The following is a 26,730-nucleotide window of genomic DNA, read 5'->3' on the forward strand; positions in this document are numbered from 1 at the left end:
TCTGACCATTGGCAGAGCCTTGTTTCAAGATGACAAAAACCTCATAAAAATTTCATTAGGAGTGATGTTCAAGCACAGGGCAGCGGCATGTGCTTGGCAATGTCAGTCTAAAGACAACCTGTTTTGGGGGGCCTGAGTGGGTGCTGCCACCACCGCCTCAGCTGTCGGGGCTGGGCTGGAGGAGGCAGAGGAGGCTGCGGCCACCGGAGACCTTCTTGATGCCCCCAGCTCTGGCTGGAAAGATGATTGAGGAAAGTGGGAACAAGCAGAAGACCATGGCAGAGAAGGGGCAGCTGTTCATAGAAATGCGTGCTCAGAATTTTGATGTCATGCGAGTATCAACTTACAGAACAGCCTGCAAATTACAATTTGTACAAAAATGATGCAACCTCCATCTTGTTGATATCTGGAACATGATTGAAGCCTTCCGAGACAATGGCCTTAATACACTTGACCATACCACTGAGATCAGTGTCTCCCGTCTCAAGACCATCATCTCATCCACCTACTACCAGCCTTCCTTCTACTCACCAGATCAGTGTGGAACAGTCCATCAGCCTCCTCCTCAACTTTATGATTGCTGCATGTGACAGTGAGGGCCGAGGCAAGTTGACAGTACTTTCAGTTAAAGCTATGTTAGCAACCGTGAGTGGTGGGAAAGTGCTGGACAAATTGAGGTATGTTTTCTCCCAGATGTCAGATTCTGATGGCTTAATGATATTTAGCAAGTTTGACCAGTATCTGAAGGAAGTTCTGAAGCTCCCAACAGCTGTCTTTGAAGGGCCATCTTTTGGTTGCACAGAGCACTCAGTCCGCACCTGTTTTCCACAGCAGAAACATAATGCTAAATATGTTTTTAGACACAATGATGGCCGCTCCTCCTCCCAGTGCCTTGTCTGGCTCCCTCTCATGCATAGGCGTGCCCACGTTGAGAATGTCTTCCACCCCGTGGAGTGCTCCTATTGCTGGTGTGAGAGTATGATGGGCTTCTGGTACCAGTGCCAGCAGTGCCACAACTACCAGCTCTGCCAAAATTGCTTTTGGCATGGCCATGCCAGTGGTCCTCACAGCAACCAACAGCAGATGAAGGAGCATTCCTCTTGGGTAACTGCTTTGTGTCTCGGTCTGTGTTCCCAACGGTTGTCTGTTTCATCTGTAACGGCACTAGGGCCACTTTCCTCATTGATGCCTATCAACTAAGGATGTGGTGTCATAAAATATTGACCCTTACATTTATGATGGGGGCTGCACATATGTTTTGCTTTGTCACTTGATTTTTTTTTTCTTTAAGAACTTTTATTGAGATACAATTGACATACAATAAACTGCATATATTTAAAGTGTAAAAAAAAGACAACCTGTTTTCACTTAAATTAAGGAAAATTATATGTAGATAGATAACAGTCATCTCAGAATTTCAGAATGCAGATAAGGCAGAAGTTTGCATTTAATGTGTAATATATTAAACTGGAGTTTGAATCTGTGACTGTGGTGTGTGCCAGGAAAGTGTACAGAGGGTGACATGCAGAAAGTGAGCTATATCTGCAGGGAAAGAATCGTGTTGAATTACATCGTGTTGAATTATATCATGTTAAACTTAGGCAGAGTTCCCGGGAAGGGAAGAAGATGATATGAAAAATAGCTTTGTAAGAAATCAAAAGAAAATCAAACGTTTGTAACAAAATGGAAGGGCAGGAGAGGGCTGAGAATACTGAATATTAAACCAAATAAAAAGTGAACTAGTAACAGAAAACAAGATGTTTCTTTGGGCCCACTTAGACAATTTTTGTTTATTTATGTTGTAGTAATTTTTTGAACTCTGAACCAAGTCCCACACCACAAACCTTTGTAACTTTTCCCCTCACCAAGCTGTATTTTTTTTCCCTTTGAAGTAGTCCATTTGTGCAAAACAGAATCAAGTTAATCCATTTTCTCCTCACTGGTGGCTGTTAGTAACAGTTACACAAATTATTGAAATTTAGAGTCATTTTCAAAGGTCCTGTATTGATGGAGTGCAGTAGGACTAAGCAAATGGAAGATGACAGGCTGGTGGAGGGTTTTAAAATGGGTTACTGTCCATCATTAATGTGGTTAGTATAAATTGGCATCTGCAAAATCTACAGGGTTTTAGGCTTCTTACCCAGAGAGTTTATGTAGATGGCAGGTGTAGAATTACAATTCTGTAATTCAGATGTTTTAAATTTCATTCATAAGACATAACTTTTTTATGTGGATACTAGTATGGAATTGTAACTTCATAACTGAGATCTTGAAATTTCACTTGAGATGCCACTGAATCCTGGATTCCACCTATTAGTTTTCTTTACTGTCTCCTATATCTCACTCTTCCTTGTTTACCTCGTGTTCCGTCACCTGTTCCAGGGGCATTAATCTTTGGGGCAGAGGGTGGAGTGTGTGTGAAGGGAGGGGCTTCAAGTGGTACACAAATATTAATTTATTGAAAACGATTCAAACCTGCATAAACACACAGATCAGTGTAATAGTGCTTCCTCATTCTCCATCCCAGTTCCCGTAATCTCTCTTCTTCTGTAGAAATTATGCTGCAACTTGAGTTTTAAAATATATCATCTAGGATTTTTCCCAATAATTGTCAGTTTATATTAGATTTAACTCAGACCTTTTTTTCTTCTTAGCCTTTTATCTTGAAATAATTTAGACTTTTCAAAGGGGTTGGAAAGATAAACACAAAGAATTCCAATATACTTTTCACTCCGATTCCACAAATGTTGATAATTTACATTTGCTTTATAACCTCTAGCTCTTCCTCTCTTTATATGTCGTATGGTTCCATGGATTCTTTTTTATTCTTTTTATTCTAAGGGTTATAATCCATCACTGTCAGTATGAATCTTGTGGCTAAAGTTGTCCTGGATTTGGCTCTGGCTAGTAGGAGCTTGTTCAAGCTGAGTCTTAGATTCTTTTCACATCACCATCATTTTTGAATGTTTTGTACTTGCTGGAACCACAAGATGTTCCAGGCTCATATTATAGGCCTCTTCCCCTGCTGTAGCACTGCAATAAGCCATTTCTCCAAGGAACCCTGGCTCTGTTTAGTAGATAATGCTATATTTCATTTTAAAAGATGACTTTTAAAAATGGCATGCCTAATTTTTGAAATGGCTGTATAATAATCAATTCCTATATGTTGGTGTATAACAATTTTGCATAATATTCAGTTATACATTATAATATATAATGTGACATTATACATCAGTGCTTTCCTGTTGATGGGACTTCACTTTTTCACTCTTTTAACAATGCTGATCTTTACACTTCTATTTTGGGGCACACACACAAGTATTTCAGAAAAAATATCGCTAGATTAAGTGGTGGTAATTTTAAATATAAATAGTGCTAAAGTACTGTGCGAAACGTTTACATTTTCTATGCACCCAATCAGTGGTCTGAATTTTCTCCGTGCCCTGATTCTCACCAAGATTTGATATAAAGAATCTTTAAAATTTTTGCCAGGTAGCAAACAATCAGAACCTACGTAAAACTCATGGAACAGATTTTTCTCCACAGCCCACACAGAACACAGCTGACATCTTTATCTCAGACTTCTAGCCTCTAGAACTGTGAGACAAATAAATTTTTGTTTTAAAAAAATTTAGCTGGTAGATTACATATTTCTCTGTACTCTAATTAGTTTTCTTGTAATTATTGACAAAATTGGGTATATTTTCATGTTTTTTGGACACTTCGCTTCCATACTTTGCTTGTATTTTGCTTATATTTCCATTATGTAGTTTTTCTTACTGATTTTTAGGAATCTTTTATTTAGTCTATCTATTAATACTTTAGGTGTTAAATATGAGGAGAATGTTTTCTCCAGTCTGATGTTTGGCCTTTTTTTAATTGAAATGTTTACTGAGATAATTGTAGACTCACATGCAGTTATCAGAAATAATACAGAGAGAGGCCATGTACCCTTTACCCAGCTTTCCCAGTGGTGGCATTTTGCAGAACTGTAGTGTAATGTCATAGCCAGAATATTGACACTGATACAATCCACCAACTTAGATGCAAATCCACCAGTGCATCAGCACAAGGTTGCTTCCTTTTGCTTCTTATAAACACACACACCTCCTTTCCTCTCTCCCTACTTGACTTTTACCATTGTTAATATTGTCCTTTGTCTTATAGAAATTTTTTATTTTTTGAGGTCAAATCTGTCAATATTTTCCTTTCTGGCTTCTTAATTTTGCATTCTACACTCAGAAAGTCCTTCTTTAGCCAAATATGTTTTCTTATAATGTCTTTTAATATTTATAGTTTATTTCTGTGTAGCCTTTTAATCCGTCTGGAATTTGTTTTTGAAGTGTGCGTGCATCGGAAAGGAAAGATTAGTTTCATGTTTTCCTCGTGGATATAGCATTTTTAAAATAGTCCAGCCTTTTCTACTTATTTGAAATGCATTGTTAATATAAACTAGATTTCCACCATACATGGACCTGTTTCAAACAATCTATTCCTTTTCACTGATATAATTTTTTATTCCTGCCCAATTAGAATTTCTTAATTGCTATAGCCTTTATAATGTGCTTTGTAATTTAGTACCTCTAAACTGTTTTTTTTAATTGCCTCTGCTTGTGGATGTTCTTTTCTATATAAATTTTTTAAAATAAACTTTTTAAGTTTTATTATAAGAAAATTCTTGGGATTTTGATTAGTAGTGCATTGAATTTATAGATTAATTGAGAGAGAACTAGCATATTTATGTTTTGGATCTTATTCCTGTCTTCTTTTATATAGTTGAGTGGAGTTTTGTGACAGCATAGTATATCATACTAATTAAGAACAGAGCTTTGGTACTTAGACTGTCTGAGTTCAATTTATAGTTCTACCTGCTGCGTTATTATGGGGAAGGTAGTTAACCTCACAGAGCCTCAATTTACTCATTTGAAAATGGTAATAATAATAGTATGATGTCACAGAGTTGTTGTGAGGGTTAAGTGATATATGATATAAAAAGTGCTTAAAACACTTCTTCGCACATAGTTCATACCCACTAATTGTTAGCTATTATTATTTCTTCACATAGATCTTATATATTTCTTGTTAGGTTTGTTCATAGGTATTTTCTGATTCTCCTTGGCATTCAAATGAGACTTTTTTTCCTCCATTGCTTTTTTGAATTATTTATTTGTTAGTGTACAGATGAGAAAGCCATTGACTTTTTGCCTGTTGATTTTATATCTCATCACTTACTGAGCTATTTTATTCTAATATTTTCAATTAAATTTTCTATATAGTTTTTACTTGCAAATAGTGATGGTTTTGTCTTCATTTCTGTTACATATACTTCTTATTTCTTTTTTTCTTCATTTAGCTACTTAGCTAGTTAAACAGAAGTGGTAATAGCAGACAAGCTTTTTTGTCCTGTTTTTATTTTAATGGAGTTCTTTTATGTTTGACCATTAGGTGTGATACTTGTTCTAGTTATTATTCCTTTGAATCAATGCCTTTTGTCAAACTGAGGAAGTCAGTTATTCCTAATTTATTGAGTACCTTTTATTTATTTTTCACATTAGGAAATGGATATTAAATTTTAGTCTTTGCTTTCTGATATCCGTTGAGGTGATTTAATTTTGTTTTTCTCCTTTAATCTGTTAAAACAGTGTATTATTATATTAGAGCTTATGACGTTGAACCATCCTTGCATTGCTCAAATAAACCCAACTAGTTTAGGATGTATTATTCACTGTGTTAATTTTGCTAGTATTTTATTTAATATTCTTTTGCCTTTATGTTTACATATGAGATTGGCTATAATTATGCATTTATTATTCTTGCCTTATTTAGTATTGGTGTATAGACTATAGTAGAATGAGTTGGGAAGTTTTTACCTCTTTTGTTGATTTGGAAGAGTTTATATAAAATGAATCTTTTGTTTACCTGTAGGTTTGGTAGAGGTTCCCTGAAAAATCATCTGTGGTCCTGTTACTTCCTTTTTACTTTCATTACTTTTCAATTGTGTTATAACTGTTAATCTATTCAAATTTTAAAATTCCTGGGCCAGATTTATCATTTATAATTTCTTATTAAAATATTCATTTTATTTAGATTTTCAAATTTGTTGATATGGTGTTTTACACAAAATATTCTAATAAAATTTCTCTTTTCCTCCAATCTTATAATTATGTCCACTTTTACTTCTTTTATCATGCATTTATGTCATCTCTTTTCTTCTTGACCAGAGAGTTTTAACTGTTTCAACTGTCTTTAAAAATAAAACAATTTTGGATTCTTTTTATTAAATCCATTAGGTTTATGTTAATTTTATATTCTTTAATTTTTTTTTACATACTCTTTGGATTTATTTCATTTCTTTCTATTTCCTTGAGGTGTGTAATTTATCTTTTCACTTTCAATCTCATTTTCTAATCTAAACAATTAAGGCTCTTACTTACCCTGTGCATATGGCTATATTGTACAGATTTCGAAATGTAGAATCATCATTGTTGCTTATTTTTACATAGTATATAAATTCCATTTTATTTCCTCTTTAGCTCAAAAAATTTTTTAAAAGTATTTAAAAAATCTACAAGGGTTATTTTGGGGGCATATCAAATATACTTTTTCTTGTTGTTCTAATTTTATTACATGGTGATCAGAGAATGTAGCCCGTATTATATCTGCTCTTTGAAATCTGCTGAGATTTTCTTGTGGCCTAACATTTTAAATATTGGAAAAAAAAGTGACACTCCAATAAGGAGAGATTCTGATATATCAAACTTTCAAATTAAATTATTCAAATCTTCCATATCTTTTTTCCCCTTGATACCTCAATTTCTGAGAAAAGTATTTTGGAATCTCTTAAGTGGCTATAAATATGTCCATGTTTCTTGTATTTCTGTAGTATTTGCTGTATATATTTCTAAGTCATTAGATTTGTGGCACATATGTCATTTTGTTTAAGTGAACCTTTTATTAATTTAAAATATTCCTTTATGTTACAGCTAATGCTTTCCAATAACTTTGCTTCTACTTTTGTCTAATATTAACCTATGTTCTTTTTGTTTTAGTTAACTTTTTTTTTTACTATATGTTTTACTACTGCTTTACTTACAACAGTGCTATTTTGGTTTCAGTCTGCCTCATATAAATGGCATAAAACTAGATTTTTTACTCAGTCTGAGTGCTTTTATCTTTTAATAGGAAATTTGTGTAATTCACGTTTATAATGACATGTTACGGTTGGAATTACGTTGCCTTCTTATTTTATGTTTCATAATTGCTTTTCCTTGGTTGTTATTTCTTTACACTTGGTTTTTATTTGTTTTATTTTATTCTGCTCTATTTTTCCTTTCTCCCCCTTTGTGAGATTGGTTGACATGTGATTTTTTTTTTTCAAAGAGGAAGATTCATTTTTTTTCATTCCAAGTTTGAAAATTGTTTGTTTCATCTGTTCTTTCTGTGGATTATCTTTACATCTTAAACATATATAAACTTATATATCATTTTCTTATTAAAATTTACAGTTAATCAGTATCTATATCATCTTACAAATAAGTCAACGTCTTAGTATGCTCTTTACTTCCCTTCCTTACCAGTTCCTTCTTTTTTGACTATTTTATATTAAATTTATTTACAAATTTTTACAATATTTCATCACACCCTGCATAAATATTTAGACTAAATTATAAGATTAAAAAATTTTCTTTTGCTTACCACATAATCTTCCACCCCATATCATCTTCATTTATTTATTGGTTAATTTACTTGATTATATTCTCAAATAATTACTTCAAAGTCTATTGGAGGTGAATTTATGGAAGCTTTGTATCCTTAAAATGCTGTTATTTCCCCCTTCTACCTCAGTACTTGTTTAAATGTGTAAAAGAATAGTGGTTTAAAAATTGTTTTTCTTAGAACTTATTACTCATTTGACTTCTTGAATCCATGCTGTTAATGAGAAGTCTGATGCAGATGTGATTATTAAAATTTTGTAGAATACTCATTTTCCCCATGGATAGCTTTTAGGATTTTCTCTCAACCCTTAATAATTCCCAAAATGTGTCTATCTATGGGTCTTATCATACTCTAATTCTTCATGCTCAACAGTTGGAGGACTCTTGTAACTTATTAATGTTATGTGGGCTGTGCCTTCAAACAGATCCAGATCCAACCACTTACCATCTCCTCTGCTGCTGTGGTCCAGCCCACCATCATATCTTACCTGGGTTATTGCAGAAGTCCTCCCACTGATCTTCCTGCTTCCACCCTTGGCCCTGTAAGAGCTATCCTACGGTTGCTCCTCTCTGGCAGCCGGAGCAGTCATTTACACTCTGTACAGAATTCTCCAGTGGCTTCCCGTTTCACCCAGAGAAAAAGCCAAGGTCTTTACAATATTCTGCAGCATCCTGCATATTAGCCACCTATTATTTCTCTGATCTTCTTTTCCCTTCTCTCATTCGTCTCTAGGCACCCAAGCCTCCTTACTATTCTTCCTTGGATTTCAGCAGGAAACTAAAATGTGTTCTTAGTCTACCAACTTGATTCTATCTATGTCTTCGGTTTTTTAAAAAATATTTCTTTACATGATGTCATGGTCTGTCAGCAGAGACATTAGGGTTAATTGACTGACTGCGTGGTGTTTGCACTCTAATGCCTTATAATGTATTCTGTGTGAAGTCCATACAGAATTAGAAAATGTAGGCACCATATCCTTGAATCCTGTTCTGTGGATTAAGTTGAAGGAACCAGAAACTCAGGCTTATAGGCAGGTAGGGGCTGTGGATGGGGGGCTGCCTGAGTCCACCATCTAACTCCCACCATTCCACGTCACATGGCAGTGCTGTTCTTAAAACCGTCAACCTAGGAGGCAGGGGCCACGTTATAAAAAGAGTGGACTTTGTAGTCGCGTATAACTGGTCTCAAATTCTGGTTCTTCTACTGAGTAACTGACTATAGATAGATTCATCTTACATTCACTCATTCAGTACATATTTAATGAGTGTGAGTGTCAGGCCTTGCTTTAGGAGCTGGGGATGTGTCAGGGAACAAAACAAATATCTCTGCCCCCAAATGGCTTGAATTCTGTTGAGAGAGCCTTCATTCTAATGCTAAGTTATCTACAGTCTCTGAACTTAAGTGTTCTCATCTATAGAATGAGGCCGTAGCATTATCTACTTAATACGAATACTGTAGAAATAGAAGAGTCGCAGTACCGGCACATGGAAGTTTCTCAGTGCATTTTAATTCCCTTCATTCTTCTCTTCCAGCACTTCTTTCTAGCGCTTACTATAATGCTCTGTAAACTAACTCAGTGTCTGGTGCATAGCAAGCAACAAATGAATTGAAAAGGTAAACCAAATTGAATGTCATTATTTAGGTAATTTTCTAAGGATATTGTAAATACTTTCATCGGAAGGTGCTGGCACTTTCGGTAGTGGGTTCTACTGTCCTCCATACCTGAAGATCATTGGGGACCTTTATTAGGATGAGAGAAGGAGTTTTAGGAAATTTTATAAAGTGCTTCTGTTACCTTTGACATCATTTTTGACTTCCAAACTGTGAAGCCCTGATCACTCATATCATTTTTCCCAACTCCCCTTATGGGTGGACAGGACCATATGACCATATCACTTGGTCTGTTATGTATATGATTGCCTTGCGCCCATGTTGCTTTCAATTACTTATTATCTTCTTAACATGTTCAACTTTATAAGAAAGTGGAAGAGAACACAGACTCTAGTAAAAAAGCCATGTCATGGAATTGGCTGTCAGCAAAAGGGCCTTTCATGTCCCTGGATCTCAGGCAACTGGAGGAACCCATCCAAAAAAAAACAGCTCTGAAGGTAATGATACAATACAGAGTAATGGAATTGAAGTCATGTGCTAAGTAGTGTTTTAAAATTAGGTGCCACATTGCCAGTGTGTTTCTAAATTGGCAGTCAATGGGCAACATTTCATAATGTCTCTAGTTTATGTCTTAACTGAGCTGGCTGGGAACACATCAGAAGTTACAGGTTCACATTGTTACAATGTGCTGCTTGCCATACTGTGGCTATGGCAAAAGCACTTTCATTATTTTGCATAGCTTGTAACTTTTCTTTTAAATTACCTCTTTGAGTTGACATTTCTGTTAGGTATAATCTACCCTAAGATTAAATTAGGTTAGCCCCTTTATAGTTCAGACCTTAAACTAGTTAAAAATCTTTATGCATTTCTTTACATTCAAGTTAATGTAGGCCTTGTTAATTTCAACTTCAAGAAATCTTCAGAGATTTTGTAGGGACGTTAGCAATAAATTTGGAAAACAGGTTCGGTGCTAATATACAGCATTTTCATGAATAGAAACGTGGCACTTCTGAGATATTCCAAAAGGGACCTAATTTAGTTTAGTGCCTGGATTTTAGAGTTGTTTTCTCAAATATGGAAGGTAGTTCAATAGTTGGCCTGGATGGGAGTCTGTTGTCTGTGTACCCAGTGTGGATAACTGTGGAGGGTGATGTACGTCCAGACACCTTCAAGAGATTGTTCTACTCCCCTCTTTCAGGAAAACTGCCTTACCTACTACCCTGTCCAGTAGGCCTACCAGACAGTGGTTCTCAAAACTGTTAGAGTTAAACAATCTCCCGGATAGCTTAAAAAAATTCACCTTCTCAGACTCCAGCCACAGAGAATATGAATCAGTAGATAAAGGAGATTTGACCTTGTTCCTGAGACCCCTCTTTCTGGCTCCTCTCTTACCCTTAACACAGTTTGGTGGTCCCAACACACCAGTCCACCCGGGGCACGCCACATGTGGAGTAATGCTTCCAATAGCAGCAGGACAAGATGGACAGGCTGGGAGAAAAAAGAGGCCACGGCCACAGCTGGAAGCTAAATTTGAGACTTTTTGGGAATACCCATTGCTGAGCAGGAGACAAGCACATAGACTACCCCATCCCCTCCTGTCATATTCCACAGACTATAAAGACAGTTTCTGCCTTAAAATTCTCCGTTCTCAAGCTGTCATGTGGTGGTGTGTGTGTGTATTAGGGAGTTTGCGCTCTCTCTTCCTTTCTCAGTTTATTGTAGCCAGTTAAATAGAAAGTGAGAGAGAAAGATGATACAAAGAGAGAGAGATATGGATACTTCTGGAAAACTTTAAGTTGGAAAAGACATTTAAGAGGAAACAGGAGAACTCCTCTTGGAAAAGATATATGAAGCAGTTCCTGGATGGTGGAGAGTATTTTTTTTTCTTAGATCTTCTGAAGATACCATGATGACTGAGTACATTTGTATCTCAGTTTCCCCAGTGAGTGGCTTTATTTGTAAAGACTGGTAACATCATTGAATATGATCAGTCATTAAAAAGTCTTATATGGGGAGTCCTCTGTTGTTCATTCTAAATTAAGCCAAGGAAATCCTGAATAATTATCGCTTATTCAACAAATATTATTGATGAAGATGCTAGCCTCATGAAGGGTGCAACCTGATGGAGATACAAGTTAGTAAACAGTCAGTGACACCACTAAGTGGCACGTGCTGTGAAGGGAAAGCACAGAAGAAGGAGGGGAGCACCACGGAGGAGAGCGATTCACCCGGTCTTGGGGACTGAGACATGGCTTTGAGAGGAAGTGAGATCTCCTAAAGTGTGAAGAGGAGCTAACCGAAAATGGTCAAAGAATTGAATGTACCAAGGCTTGGGGTAAGAAAGCATGACCCCATATGAAGTGGTCCTAAATGGCTAGACTGAAGCTGGCAGGAGACAATTCTGGAGAGTTAAGTGGGGTCTCATTCATGAAGGACCTCCTTATGCATCATATATAAAGACATTTGAAAGTAACATTGGGTGGCATATTTCATATACAGATTTCATATTTAGCCTTCTTTGTCTTTCTATCACTGACATCATGATAACACAAGAAGCATTGCCATTCTCTTTGTCACAAGTAAATGGGAATTTTCAGAATTAGGTGTGCGTGTGTAGAAAAGGGTTAATGTTAGAAGGGTTGCTTGCAAGGTTGACCTTTGGCTGGCTTCTGGGAACTTGGCTGGTAAACAGTTTCCCTCACGGATATAAATCTTTCCCTAACAGAGGAGGGTGGCTCACTGTGTCCAGACTGTGCAAATAACATGATTTATGCTAATAACCTACTTTTTTTTCTGAGACTCTGAAATTTTGGTACATGCTAGGCAGAGGGTGTTTATATGACCAGCTCCAGTAAAAATAACAAAAAACAAAAAACAAACAAACAAAGACAAAAAGCCTTGAGTGCCTAGTCTCTAAGGGGCTTCCCTAGGCAGAAGCATCACACACATGATGCTACCTTTTCATAGCCGGGGGAAGAGTATTCTCTCTGTGACCCTTCATGAGAAGAAGAGAACGTAAGAACGACACACAAAGATTTCTCCAGACACCATCTGTCTTTTCCATTGGAGCCATTGTGTGTCCTTGCTGCATCACCGTGATAAATGTTAGCCGTGAGCACAGGTGTATGCTGAGTCCCATGAGACTTTCTAGCGCATCTTCCTTACATAGGGGAGGTGTTGAGGATCCCCAGCACACATGCTATGAATATTTACCTATAAATATTTATTGAATGAGTAAAAAAAAAATGACCTATTATGAGGTAGACGTATTCGTGTCCTTATTTTGTATTTGTATAATTTTTTTTTCACCAAAACTTGTCTAACCCAGTTTGATCTCTCACCATATTTCTCAAATTCTCAAACGTGGCTCTGAATTACTTTGGCTTTTACCTTCAAATGACAGAGAAGTGTTAGCTTTGAGGAGAGTCAAAAGAAGGAGCTTCTAGCTATAAGGGCAATTTCAAACCAGAAGATCCAGAAAGGATTTGAATAATGGCAAAAGTCCTCAGAATTTTTATAGTGTCCCAAGGTGACTTTTTTTTTTTTCTCTTAGCAGTTGAGGACTTACTTGATTGTGCAGCTTCTGGTATACTAATAATGGACCACATTGTTGTAGTGCTACACCTGAATGCAGACAGCCTTTCTTGTCACATTAAAGCTGCACTTGTATTTATGGAGTAATAGCCACGAACTAGATACTTTTATATAATTTATATTGGGCGATTCCGCTGAAGGCTTACTTTCAAAGGATTTCTTTTTAAACAGTTAATAGAAATTGCTCACTTCACAGTGAGCTTCAGATCCTGCCTGAAGGAACTTACAACCAACCACGAAATCCTTGGACTGCCTATGGGCTTTGTCTTCATTTTTGTAAATTCCTAGGATTTCTGTTCTTTCTTACTGAGTAACTGCCAATAGTGTGACCCCATCGAGCACCACCCCTGCCCCCCTTGCCACAGGCTTTGTATTTCCTTTCCATCAACTTGTCTCTGTCTGATCTAAGGTAGGACTGTAAAAATGGTAGGTTTGCTGCTCCCTGCTTTCCACTTGTGCCTTGTAGCCCTTCACAGTAGGCTTTTCTGGGATCCAGTAGATGAAAAGTGCTACTTCTTCAGCATGGCTGGGCCTCTTTTTGATCTTATTTCTTGTCTAATTGGAGAGGATTTCCAGTTCATAAATAGACTTTAGCATAGAAGGTCCCTGAAGTTGTTGGTATATAGCAACACAGCGTCTTCTCAACAGTGTGCAGTTTTACAAGGGTAGTTTTCTTCATAGGCTATTTGTGTCGTTTCTACTCCCATTTTATTGCCTTTGCAGCCTTTATTTTTCTCTTTTCTTTCTCACCATGTTGTCAGACTCCTCCCCTCAGTTGGCCATTAATACTTATTTTAATACTTATTTGATTGCACTTACAGAATGAAGTTTTATGTTTCTTGTTCATAATTTACAAAGCAAAGGAGACATTTTACTGTATTTCTCTACCTGCAATAACTTCATGGGAAATGTGTTGCATTCATGTGGGCCTAGATTCTTTTTGCTATGTTTAAGCAGGGGGATTGTTTTGTTTTTTGATGTGATTTGTCCTTCTGGGCTGATAGCTTTAATGAAAAGTATCTTTTCTATTGCTGATGTAAATTACTTTGAATCCGCTAGTTGCCAACAAAAGTTTAGTTCTAATCAAAATGTAGGTTATTCAGGTAAGCCCTTGTATTTAGGGGTGTGTGAGTGCTGCAAGATTTGCTGGTGTTTGTTGTGTTTTTAGGTTTAGAAAAGAAGTTCCTGAAGCTGCTAGTAGTAACCATTATGACTTGGTGTTTTATTTTTTCTTCTCAAATAATATTGTTATTACTTCCTCTACAGTATGACCTTTGATATTTTCTTTTCTAGTTTTCCAGAGAGACGGTCATTCAAAGCCTATACATCTGTTCTGTATTTTGATCCTTGGATGAGAATATTCATTCAGGCCAAAAGAGTCAAAACAAAATACCTATGTTATTGCCTCTACAGACCCAGGTAACTCACTTTCATTCGTCTTCATAGAGCTTTCATTTGTAAAATACCTCCCACCCCAACTGTTAAAGTGATTTGCTGGTAACATTTTTACGATTCCAAATAAAATTCAAACTGCATTCTAGAAGGTTTGCTGAAGAGTAATCATACGAAACAAATATTTTACCACAATAGCAATGTAGTACAGTGAACACTCAAAGTTAGATGGTCCCCCCAAGTAGGAATATGTTATTTACTTCAGTGAATCCTAGGTGCTTTGATTGTGATAGGTTCTATGACAAAAATCAGCTCACTTATATTTTCTTTTTATATAAATATATTTCAGCTATTAAATCATATACATATATGTGTATGCATATTTTATATATAGAATGAATATATGTATAAATGTACATCTGGTTCATTTATATTTTATTTACCTTTTATATTTTAGCATAAGCTTTTTTTTTTTTTTTTTATCACAAGAAGCTTTATTACAAAAAAGACCGAAGAAAGTCTAAAGGAGGACTTCTAACCTGAATCTCATATCAGGATGACCAGAATGCCTTTCCAAAAAAGCCTGCCTCCCTCCAGTCTCTAGACTCTATGCCTGAGTTATCTAGAACCTTCATCAAGGAGCCCTCACGGTCGCCTGCTCCAAAAGCATAAGCTTTTTTTAAGCTTACATTTGCATATTCTATAACTTATCATGCACAACTATGCATGCAATGAAAACAGTCTTTTTTTTTTTTTGGTGTGTGGTTTGTGGGTGATCATTCATTTCTTTTCTAAACAAAACCTTCTGAGGTTGTGCTAGAAAAATAAGATTAGTTCTAGTTTTCAGGCGTTTACTCTCTGCTGGGAGGAACATGTAATGCTTGTACATTGTCTATATACATATGCCTTTTGATGTGCATTATTTTATTTAATTTTTGCAGTGACCCTGTGGGTTATGTTTTATCATCATTTAGAAATAAATGTCAGAATTAGATAAGAACTCAAATCTGGCACTGAATTCTTTACCAATTCAAATTCTATACTCCTTCCCCTATACCACACTAATTCTTTATAATAGACCCACATTCGTTATGTTGTCTTATTTTCATGAGTAAGTAGTTGCTGTCCTGGGGCCTTGCAATCACTCATATTGATATTAATATTAGAAATTGTGGATCTCTGAATTTAATGCCCTGACCACACACCGATGGAGTCCTCAAAAGCTTTACTTTTGATTTCTGATCATACTGCAGGTCGTATTTTGAAAAATGAAGTATACCAAGCCTGAGACTTACTCTATAAATCTATTTGTTCCCTAATTCATAGTAAAGTGATACTTCCTTTTCACCAGTCTCATTCTTTTGGGAAGTACCAAGGGTCTCTTGGATCAATCAATATAGCTGATCTTTTCAAATTAAATTATTCCTCCCTTAGTTAGTTTGGATAAAAAATAGGTTAAGCCAATGGGAAATGTGGATTTGTCTCTATTTTCTGAGGGAATTTTATTAAATTGAATTTCGTCTACCTAAATTATATCAAGTGATGGCTGTTTCTCATCCTAGGATATTTTTTAATGCACCTTTCAGTGTGATATTCTTAGGTATATCTTACCAAGAAGTAGATATAATATAAATATTTATTGCTTAAAAGATACTTAAGGAGACTTGAACCTTTGCCAAATGTTGTTTGGGGCTCTGATAAACTGTTAAATCTGATGTTTTGGGACCTACAGTGTGGACAGATTTAATTTTTCATGGCTTTATCCCTTAGGCTTAACTTTCTCTCCATTTGCCTTATTTACTTGCATATTGTTTTCCTCACAGGTTCTCTGGTGGCAAAAGTTTTATGTAAGAAATATGTGGAGTTCTCTCTATGTTATCTCACCCCTCGTGGGGTGACCCTTACTTTATTTCTTCCCCAAAAGGCACTCCAGCTCTAATGGCTGTATCAGAATAAATTAAAAGCTGGGAATGACCCTGTTTGACCAGAGTAGAAGCATTTAAAATACATTAAAAATGATCGAATACTCTGTCCACTTGACCACCTAGGCTCCAATAAACTTCTAGAAATGAACCCTGAATACATACCTATACTTCACAGTCAGTTCTCTATATTTTGATAGCAAACAGAAAAAAGAAGATTGGATTTTAATTGTGTGGATTAACTTACAGTTGCTGTATCTTCTTTACCCCAGTGTCTCTAACAAGTTCAGAAGGGAGCTAGGAGGGAATTTTTGGTGTCATGTCATTGGTTTCCTCCCTTAATCATATTATGTTCAGTATTTTTATCAATAGCCTGGATAAAAAACAGACATGTTTGAATTCATAATTGACCCTCACCTAGGAGGAGTATCTTATATCAGGCATAATATGAACAAGATGTGAGCGAGTTGAAGTACGAAAGGTAAATGTAGTATAAATAATGTTCAGTTCTGAATTTAGATTTTAAAAATCTATCATGTTAATATACTAGACTGGACAGTGATTTACATGAAAAAAATAGATCTTTTCATTGACCATAAGCTTAATATAAACTGATGGTGTGACAGGGTTGCTGAAAATGTTTATGGAACTTACTTAACGAGCAGAACAAGATGGTAATTGTACCAATAAGCCATGTCCTCTTTATACTGTGTCGGGAGGGCGATATTCAGATGAGGATGCTTTAGGAGGGAAGGGGACTTCCTAGCTAACAGTAAATTAACTGTGTGTGTGTGTGGGGTGGGGGCAGTCGTTGATGAAACTGAGCATCCTGCTGTGAATGAGAAAAGATTTAGGGCCTGAGTGAAAACGTGAAAGGCTGCCATATGATGGTTGGTACTCTAGGGGGCAGAATTTGGATGGCTGGATAGAAGTGGAAGACAGAGCTAGCTCAGCATGAGAGTGTTACGCTGTTTTTGCAAGGCAGAGACACACAGATTACCTTTTTACCATTGGTGTTTAATATAAGGATTTTCAGAGAATTCAAGGAGCAGGCCACCGTACAGCACCCTTGCTGTTACCTTTGTCTCAGTGTTTCCATGGCTGGGATGCTCTAGAGAACTGGAGCAACAGCCCAGTGTTGTTCAGGTTATAGCTGGGCTCTACTGAGCTGACTTTGCTGTGTGTACTTAGTACTTGCTTCTCTAAGGATGAGTTTTCCACCATCAAGTTCAAAACTTTGTTATTGGACAGAGTTTGGGGACAAGACACACCAGAAGGATTTGATCGCTTGCACAGCTTCTTTTGGTTGAACACCAGTCCCTGGTTCAGTTTGCAGGTCTGCTGTCCAGAATACTAATTTCAGTGTGTCTAGGATGGCAAATTTAGTTTCTCCAGACATACATGACACGAGGTATAGCAACTCAGAGTTGTGAGTGTGGCATGAGATTAATGAAGCAGTGGAAGGCACTCCCATCCAAGACGAGGACAGATTTGTCCCTGAAAGAGCCTAGACTGCAGAAAGAATTATTATTTGGGGAAGAATTTCAGCTAGGTGATTTCTAAGGTCTTTTTCAACTTAAGGATTTTAGAGGTCTTGGGGTCTTAAATATTGGTTATCTGTATAATAAGACAGGCTAATATGTGGCTATATTACTTGATCTTTGGCAACAGACATTACTGATTTTCTTTGGTTTTGAATTCTTTAGGTTTAGTAGAGAAATAACTCTCAGATTTATGCAGGCGTTAAATCTCTGCACGTTAGGACTAAGGAAGGACACAGAGTGGTCACTTTTGAAAGCTCTTTATGGGAGACAGAGCCCAAGTATCTGTTTGAAGATCTCCATCCTTCATTAACTCTGCTTTCCCATGGACTTGTAACACTGCAAGGACCCCAGGTGGTGTGGAATTGAAGTCCCCTGCTTTCATAGCAGTGGCATGATCCTTTCAGAGTTATTCAGGGACACTGACTTTATGGTCTGCTGTTGAATACTCTGCAACACTATACTTCTGGGACAGTCTTCACTTTTTAGGAATTTCCCCAGCCTCTCACATCCCACCCACCTAGAAAGACTAATAATGTTTTAAAAGTGTCTCTTTTGTCAACTGTGCATCTTACGTATTCCTTCATGAGTTTGTATTATCTTCAATCATTTAATCTTTCAATGTAGTAAAACAGTTGAAAGCAAAATTTGAATCAGCTGCACCTGGATCTGAGTTTTGATTTTGTCATTTGCTAGTTGTGGACCTTCAACAATTACTTAAAGCCTGATACTTCTCCACTGTGTATTGGGGATTCCTTGGCCCCTCAGGGTAGTTGTGAGGATTAAAATAAAAATATGTTTTATTTTAAACATAATGCTCAGCGGAGTTCCCACATATTTGTGAACAAACAGTGGTTGTTATTGTACACGTGAATAATAAGAAATGGGTTGTCTACAGTGTGAGGCAGTCTTGTAGGCATTTGGGATTCAGCACAAGCAACAACAACAAATTCTTGCCCTTGTGAAGTTTACATTCTAGTAGGGAATAAGACAGTAAGTAAAAAAAAAAAAATTGCGAATAATTTTTTTAAAAGGTTTATTTTATGATTTATTTATTTTATTTTTGGCTGCATTGAGTCTTCATTGCTGCACATGAGCCTCCCCTAGTTGTGGCGAGCGGGGGCTACTCTTCATTGCAGTGCGCAGGTTTCTCATTGCTGTGACTTCTCTTGTTGCAGAGCATGGGCTCTAGGCATGCAGGCTTCAGTAGTTGTGGCTGGTGGGCTCAGTAGTTGTGACTCGTGGGCTCTAGAGTGCCGGCTCAGTAGTTTTGGTGCATGGGCTTAGTTGCTCCGTGACATGTGGGATCTTCCCAGCCCAGGGATCAAACCCATGTCCCTTGCATTGGCAGGCGGATTCTTAACCACTGTGCATCCAGGGGAGCCCTTGTGGATAATTTTGAGTGTCAGGAATAAAATCAAAGTAGAGCAAGAAATAGAGATTTATGGCGTGAGGGGTATTGAATGACTATTTTAGATAGGAAATCAAGGAAGTTACTTTTCGATAAATAACTTTTGAGCAGAGAGCTGCATAAACTGAGAAAGTAGATGTATTATATATCCCTGCATAATAAATCACCCCCAGATTAAGATTTAGGTAATAATAAAGTAACTATCTATTATCTCTGTGTTTGTGGGTCAGTAATTTGAGAGTGGCTTTGTAGAGTGGTTTTGTTTTGGGATCTCCCATGAAGTTGCTAACGCATTGCTATGGCTTGATGGGAGGTAGAGAACATACTTCAGTTATGTTCCCTTTTATTGAAGACCTGCAAGGTCTGACTGACTCACATAGCTGACTCACATGCTGACAGTTTGGTTACTCTTTATCAAGGCCACTACACAGGGCTACCTGAGTATTTGTCATGGTACAGGGACTGGTTTCCACCAGAGTGTGCAATTTAAGAGAACAGAGTAGAAACTGCAGTCTCTTAGAACCTAGACTCAAGAGTCATCTACCATCACTTCTTCCATGTTATTTAGGTCACACAGTCTAGATTCAGTGTGGGAGGGAACTACACAAAGGCTTGAACACCAGGAGTTAAGAACTACCCAGGAGTTAACCACCACTCCAAGGACATCTTGGAGGGTGGGTACCAGAGTGAGTCATATAAGAATTTTATGGGAAGATGTTTCCAGGAATAGAAGCCAGGTAAAGGCAAGGGGGAAAGGCTAGTATAGCTGCAGCACAGTGATTGGGAAGAGGCCAGGTAGATGGCAGCAGGTCCCATAGGATCTTGAGCAACATGGCAAGAAAAGATGGTTGTATCGAGAATGTAAAGACTTTGAGAGGAGTGATGTTATTTATTTTAGAAGATTACTGTGGCTGCTCAGTAGAGAATTGATTTTATGGGGCAAGAATGGAGGAAAGGAAATTAGGTAGGATACTGTTAGTGTATTATAATGGGTGAGAAATTATAGTGGCTTGGGCTGGGGTGGTAGTGGTGGAAGTAATGAGATGTGTTCAGATGACAGATATGTTGTAAGCATAGAGCCAACGAGACCTGCTGATGGATTGGATGTGAGGTGAAGAGAAAATGAGGAGTCATGAAAGCCTTCTAAGTTTTTTCCCTAAGCAAAAACTTGGGAATGGCAGGGAAAGTGCAGGTTGTGCAGGTTAGGAGGAATGGTGACGGGATTGTTTCCACTCATTCTGGACATGCTAAATTTGAGAGGTCTATCTGACACCCAGGTCTCGCTGTCAGCATTATACTAGCCAGAAAATTCTTGATCATTCCTTGTTATGTTTTGATGAATAATTAAAGGCTATAACTATTTTATAGTATGACTAATCAGGCAAACTCTCATAATTTAAAAAAGAAAATAATTATGATTGTGAATTCTACACTGTAGTTGTGATTCATAACTGTGGGCTAATTGTTTCTGCATAACTGAAAGTTTAGAACTTTAGTTTTCTTTACTTGTAGTCTGTTTTTTCAACTTAAAATTAAAAAAAATATTTTATATTAGCCAACGTGTTTTGAACAAATTTTGTAAGTGCGAGTATTAAAAACCAATGGGGGCTTCCTAGGTGGCGCAGTGGTTGAGGATCCGCCTGCCAATGCAGGGTACATGGGTTCGATCCCTGCTCCAGGAAGATCCTATATGCCGCGGAGCAACTAAGCCTGTGCGCCACAGCTATTGAGCCTGTGCTCTAGAGCCCTTGAACCACAACTATTGAGCCCATGTGCTGCAACTACTGAAGCCCACGAGCCTAGAGCCCGTGCTCTGGAACAAGAGAAGCCACGGCAATGAGGAGCCCGCACACCACAATGAAGAGTAGCTCCCACTCACCGCAACTAAAAAGAAAGCCTGCGCACAACAAAAAAGACGCAACACAGCCAATAAAATAAATTAATTAATTAAAAAAAATAAAAAACCAATGAAAGTTTAAATTTTTGCAGGTGATTCTAATTAAACTTGTCACTTAAAATGCTGTATTATGCTATATTCTATACTTTTGCCACATGAAGTCTTAAAAATTACTCAGTATTTTTTATATTTTTATTTCTCTTTAGGGGTTTATTTCTCTCTAGGGGGTGTAGTTCCCTTTTGTTCCTAAAATAGTAAAATTAATAAAAACTCAAACAATACAGAGTTAGATATTGAAGAAGATCAAATAACTGAAAGCCCACTTTTTACCACTTGTTATTCACTCTGTGCTGTAGCAATCCATAACCTCTCCAAAGAAGAACCGCTCTCTGGAGCTTAATAAGTACCTTTCCAGATCGTCTTCTACACGTTTACACTCACACAGACCCCCCCCCCCACACACACACACACAGTTTTTGTTTTAAACATAAAGTTATATGCAACTTTTTTTCACTTACAAATGATCTCTTGGAGATCTTTCTTTGGCGTTGTTAGATATACTGTCTAGTACTCTATGGATTAGCTATTGATGTATATTTAGGGTTTTAGGGTTTTTATTGTTATAGTGCTAAACTGGACCTGCTCGGCAGCATTGGACATAGGTATATTTATGCTCATATGTGATTATTTCTGTAGAACAGATTACAGAAGTAAATTCTGGGTCAAAAGATAGGTACACCATTAATTTTGAGGGGTGCTGTTAATTTATCCTCCAAGAAGTAGAGACCAATTTATTTTTACACCGACAGTTGTATAAGAGTGTGCTTTTGTGTGGTTCTAAATCCATACTTGTGATTAACAGTATTTTCTTATTTTATTGTTGCCATTCTAAGAAGCAAAACTTTTATGTTGTTTTATTTTCATTTCCCTCGGTACTTTTCATTGACGTTGTGTTTTTAAGCTCTTTTGGAAGAAAATATTCAGTAAATTGGTTTACGTAGAAAGTGGACATAAGCAAAACATTTGAATACAGTTTCGTTGATGGAAGAGAGTAGGGAGGTAGAAGGTGAAATGTGTAAAGAGTGGAGACCTAAAATGGAGCAGAATGAGGCAGAAATAAGATGGAGACAGAGACCGCAGCCTCTGGTGGTAGGCAGAGGTCAAGTAAACACAGAGTTTGGGAGATGGGTTTGAAACAGTTCTAACCACTGAGAAACTGGAAGCCAGTTCTAGAGGGGACACCCTCCCCTTGCAAGGAATGTTGCAAGGACTGAGAACAGACAGCTGGGTGGATTCTCTTCCTTGTCCTCCAGTGGAGGCATTACTCTGGCTCTGAGGCATTTTTACCTTCAAGAGTCAAGTAGTAGGAAAAGATAATGTGTGAGGCTGATGGGGGCTTCTGATTGTGGATGGAGATTTCACCAAAAATTCTTTCTTTTACAAGAAGGAACAGATTTATTACACTGAATTTACAAAGTTACATATATTTCTTAGCTTTCTTTAATTGTTGTGAGCAATTATAAAATATTTTTTTTAGAACTTTTATTGAGATACAATTAACATACAATAAACTGCATATATTTAGAGCGTACAATTTGGTATCCCAATCTCCCAATTCATTCCCCCCCCACCCTCCCCGCTTTCCCCACTTGGTGTCCATATGTTTGTTCTCTACATCTTTGTCTCTATTTCTGCCTTGCAAACTGGTTGATTTGTACCATTTTTCTATAGTCTTCATGTATGTGTTAATATATGGTATTTGTTTTTCTCTTTCTGACTCACTTCACTCTGTATAAAATTTAAAATATCATCTGAGATGTACAGGTCATCTGGGATCAGATTGTCTCAATGACGCAAACCACAGAGAGAGCACATTTTTTTGGCCTTTGTTGTTTAAAATGTAGCACTGATGCAGAGTTGGCGCCTTTATGCCACCTGTACTTTCTTGGTTGTAAACATGTAGTCTATAAAAATGCTTGAGCAGTTTAATGCATATCATCGTTAATATTGTCTTTAATGAGGATTACCTCATTGTTCAGTGTCTTCTTGATTTCACGTTGATTTTTCTTTTAAAAAGATTTGATTTAAATGATTCAAACCAGATTGATTATGTGATTAATATGTGATTTTTAAAAAAACAAATGATAATTCCAGTACATAGTGACCCATGATTTCCTACTTTAAAACTTAGGTTTTCCTGTTCTCTGAATGTAATAAAGACTGATTTGAAATACACCTGTGTTATGATTTAAATGAATAATGCTTATTGTAAAAGAAAATCAAGGAAAAAACGGAGAATTGCTTTACCTTAGATTTTTATGGGCGTTCTTTTCCTGTGCTAATTGCATAAGTTTCTGAAAATTAACATTGAAGTCAGAGGTAAAGATGCGCAGTTAGTTATTTTAACTTGAATTGTTTATTAAGTCATTGAAGTAGGTGAATATAGGATGCCATTTAGAGCGTTTTTTGTTTTTTAGCATTAAGCCTTTTTAATGTGGGTAATTGGGCAAACTTCTTCAGATTTTTTAGATTTTCAAAAGAAAAAGAAATCATTCAGCTACTCATTTTATTTCCTCATTCCCAATGTATTTTCCTTCTAAAATACATATTTCCTGTAAATTACATACCTAATAAGCACATCTTAAAAGGTGTTTATTAGGTAAAACACATATTAAGTACTTACTATGACCCAGCATTGTTCTAAGTTCTTTAGCTGTATTCATACCTTTAATTCTCATAACAACCCTGTGAGACAGAGACCATTGTTTCTATCTTCATTTACAGATAATGAAATGGAATCACAGAAAATGAAGTAATTTGCCCAGTCTTTTGTAATTGGCACTAGTAAGGGGCACAAGACCTCTAACTCAGAGAGAAGAGCTCCAGGTGGTCCATGATGAATCATGATGGTGTTCTGTCTTGAGTATATCTGTACAGTTTCTGTTGAGATAATGGAAGAGTCTTAAGCAAACAGACTCCAGCTAACAACCATGTAAATTGTGCGTGACCTGTTTGTATTGTGAAGAATTTGCGTTGCTGCTTACATTGTTTAAAAGTCAGAGCATAGAAAAGCAATTCTAGATCATTTATTATTCAAAAGCCATTGCCATTAGCCTAGATTCCAGAGATTGGCCAACCTTTTATATAAAGGGCCTGAAAGTAAATATCTGGACACATTCTATATTTTTGCATATTTTAGCTTCTTTTTTTAAAAAAAAAAATCTTTAAAGTGGAAAAATCATTCTTAGGTCTTAGGCTGTAACAGAAACAAGCTGCTGGCCTAATTGGCCCATGAGTGGTATTTTGCCTGTTCCTGGCACTGACTCATTGAGCACAGAGATTTAGACTCCCTCCTCTGCCTGAACAAATGCCTCTTTTTATATGTCTTAAAATGTTTTGGCTTCAAGAGATGTTCTGGAATTCTCCATGTACCTTTCACTGCCTTTCTAAACATTGCCTTTCTAAACATTGAAGGTATCAGAGAAAGGTAAGCTCCCGAGTCTACGTGGGTATGAGGCAAAAGTTATAGAATGAAGTATACAGAGTTTTGAGTTTTCTCAAACTAAATAATATTCTGGAATTTTTCTCTCCATGATAATTTAAACCAACATTTAAAACCCTTATTCCAGGAACCCGCTATAATGAAACACATAGTTTCAACTGCTTTCAGAGAATTTGTGTGCTGCAGAGCTTTTCTCACCTGTATTTTGCTCACTTTGAGTTTATGGGGGAAAAAAGTATATATATATATATATGTATATACACACACACACATATATATATATAAATTTCTTTCTTCTTGATTGTTCTATAGCGTCTTGGCTCTCAGTAAAACACTGGACCTTGAAAACGGGCTTCTTGAACAATAAAGTAGAAAATGTGCTTTAGTAGTTTCAAATGACATATTAATGTGTGTTTCTGAGCATTTTGGTTAGAAATGATTGTTTAGGGACTGCGAGAAGCAGTTTATCCAGTGTCAGTGATGATTTGGGTAAGAGGGCTGGGTATATTAACCAGAACCTTTGATAATGGAGAAAATTATCCTATTTTACATGTATAAGTGAACATTTGTGTGGGCAGAGATTTCCTTGTCTCTCTCCTGAAGTTCCCTTATGAAAGCAAAATTGCCAAGTATTAAAAGGCAAGACATTTTTCTGAGGTATAAACTTTGCTGATTTACCAGCTGAGTGCAACTTACTTGATGAATTTTTCTTTTCTTTTGTTGGGGTATAGTTGTTTTACAATGTGTTAGTTTCTACTGTATAGCGAAGTGGAGTTCCCGGTGCTATACAGCAGGTTCTCATTAGTTATCTATTTTATACATATTGGTGTATATATGTCAATCCCAGTCTCCCAGTTTATCCCACTTCCTCCCTTCCCCCTTGGTGTCCATACATTCGTTCTCTGCATCTGTGTCTCTATTTCTGCCTTGCAAATCAGTTCATCTGTAACCTTTTTCTAGATTCCACATATATGTGTTAATATTTGACATTTGTTTTTCTCTTTCTGACTTACTTCACTCTCTATGACAGTCTCTAGGTCCGTCCACTTCTCTACAAATGGCCCAATTTCATTCCTTTTTATGGCTGAGTTATATTCTGTTGTGTATATGTACCACATCTTCTTTACCCATTCATCTGTTGATGGACATTTAGGTTGCTTCCATGACCTGGCTATTGTAAATAGTGCTGCAGTGAACATTGGGGTGCATGTGTCTTTTTGAATTATGGTTTTCTCTAGGTATATGCCCAGTAGTGGGTTGTTGGGTCATATGGTAATTCTGTTTTTCATTTTTTAAGAAACCTCCATACTGTTCTCCACAGTGGCTGTTATCAATTTACATTCCCACCAACAGTGCAAGAGGGTTCCCTTTTCTCCACACCCTCTTCAGCATTTATTGTTTGTAGATTTTCTTATGATGCCCATTCTAACCGGTGTGAGGTAATACCTCATTGTAGTTTTGATTTGCATTTCTCTAATAATTAGTGATGTTGAGCCTCTCTGGAGTATATAATCTTCTTAAAGAACATTTTTATATTATGAAATTTAAAATGATAATCTGACTTGATTATGTTCTTTCTTGTTTCATTTCAGAAAGTATCTGTATGTCACATCTTCTTTTAAAGGGGCATTTAAAAATGAAGTTAAAAAGGCAGAAGAAGCAGTAAATATGGGTATGTAATTACCTGTTGCCTACATCATTATTGTTAATTTATCCAGCAAACATTAGTTTTTGAGATATACCCTGCTCTGGACAATGTAGGAATAACCACAATTAATAAAATGTAATTCCTACCTCTAAGGAACTTCATAACACATTTTTCATCTTTGGTTTTGTCTAAATATGATGTTATTCATTATTATAAAAATAGTTAAAGTTCTAAGTACACACTTGGAACTAGATTAATGTATATTAGAAAGCCCAGTTGTCCTGATGTAGAGTTAGATCATTTTAGAGACTGGTGTTGCATCCACTTTAAGAAGTCATGCTCTACACATTCACTCTTCCCACAAAAGGACAAAGCCATCCTTCCCCAGTGAACCAGGAGTGAGGAGTAGCTCTATATCCATATCGCATGGATTTTAGAGAGTTTTCAGTCAGTTTTCATTGTCATGACTTTTGAATTTGCACGTATATATATATGC

The 26,730-nt window shown here is 36.7% G+C and overlaps 1 protein-coding gene and 1 pseudogene across 1 annotated transcript in view; both read left to right on the forward strand.

The window, feature by feature from the left end:
• Positions 1–26,730, forward strand: part of MORC1 (MORC family CW-type zinc finger 1) — a 342,077-nt gene that overhangs the window by 195,754 nt on the left and 119,593 nt on the right. The window contains 2 exon segments of the mRNA XM_057697690.1: positions 14,215–14,340; positions 26,179–26,258. Coding sequence (XP_057553673.1) covers positions 14,215–14,340; positions 26,179–26,258 — 206 coding nt within the window.
• LOC130830454 (dystrobrevin beta-like) lies at positions 243–1,200 on the forward strand (annotated as a pseudogene).

This window comes from Hippopotamus amphibius, chromosome 10, assembly GCF_030028045.1.
Source record: "Hippopotamus amphibius kiboko isolate mHipAmp2 chromosome 10, mHipAmp2.hap2, whole genome shotgun sequence".
Taxonomy (NCBI): Eukaryota; Metazoa; Chordata; class Mammalia; order Artiodactyla; family Hippopotamidae; genus Hippopotamus; species Hippopotamus amphibius.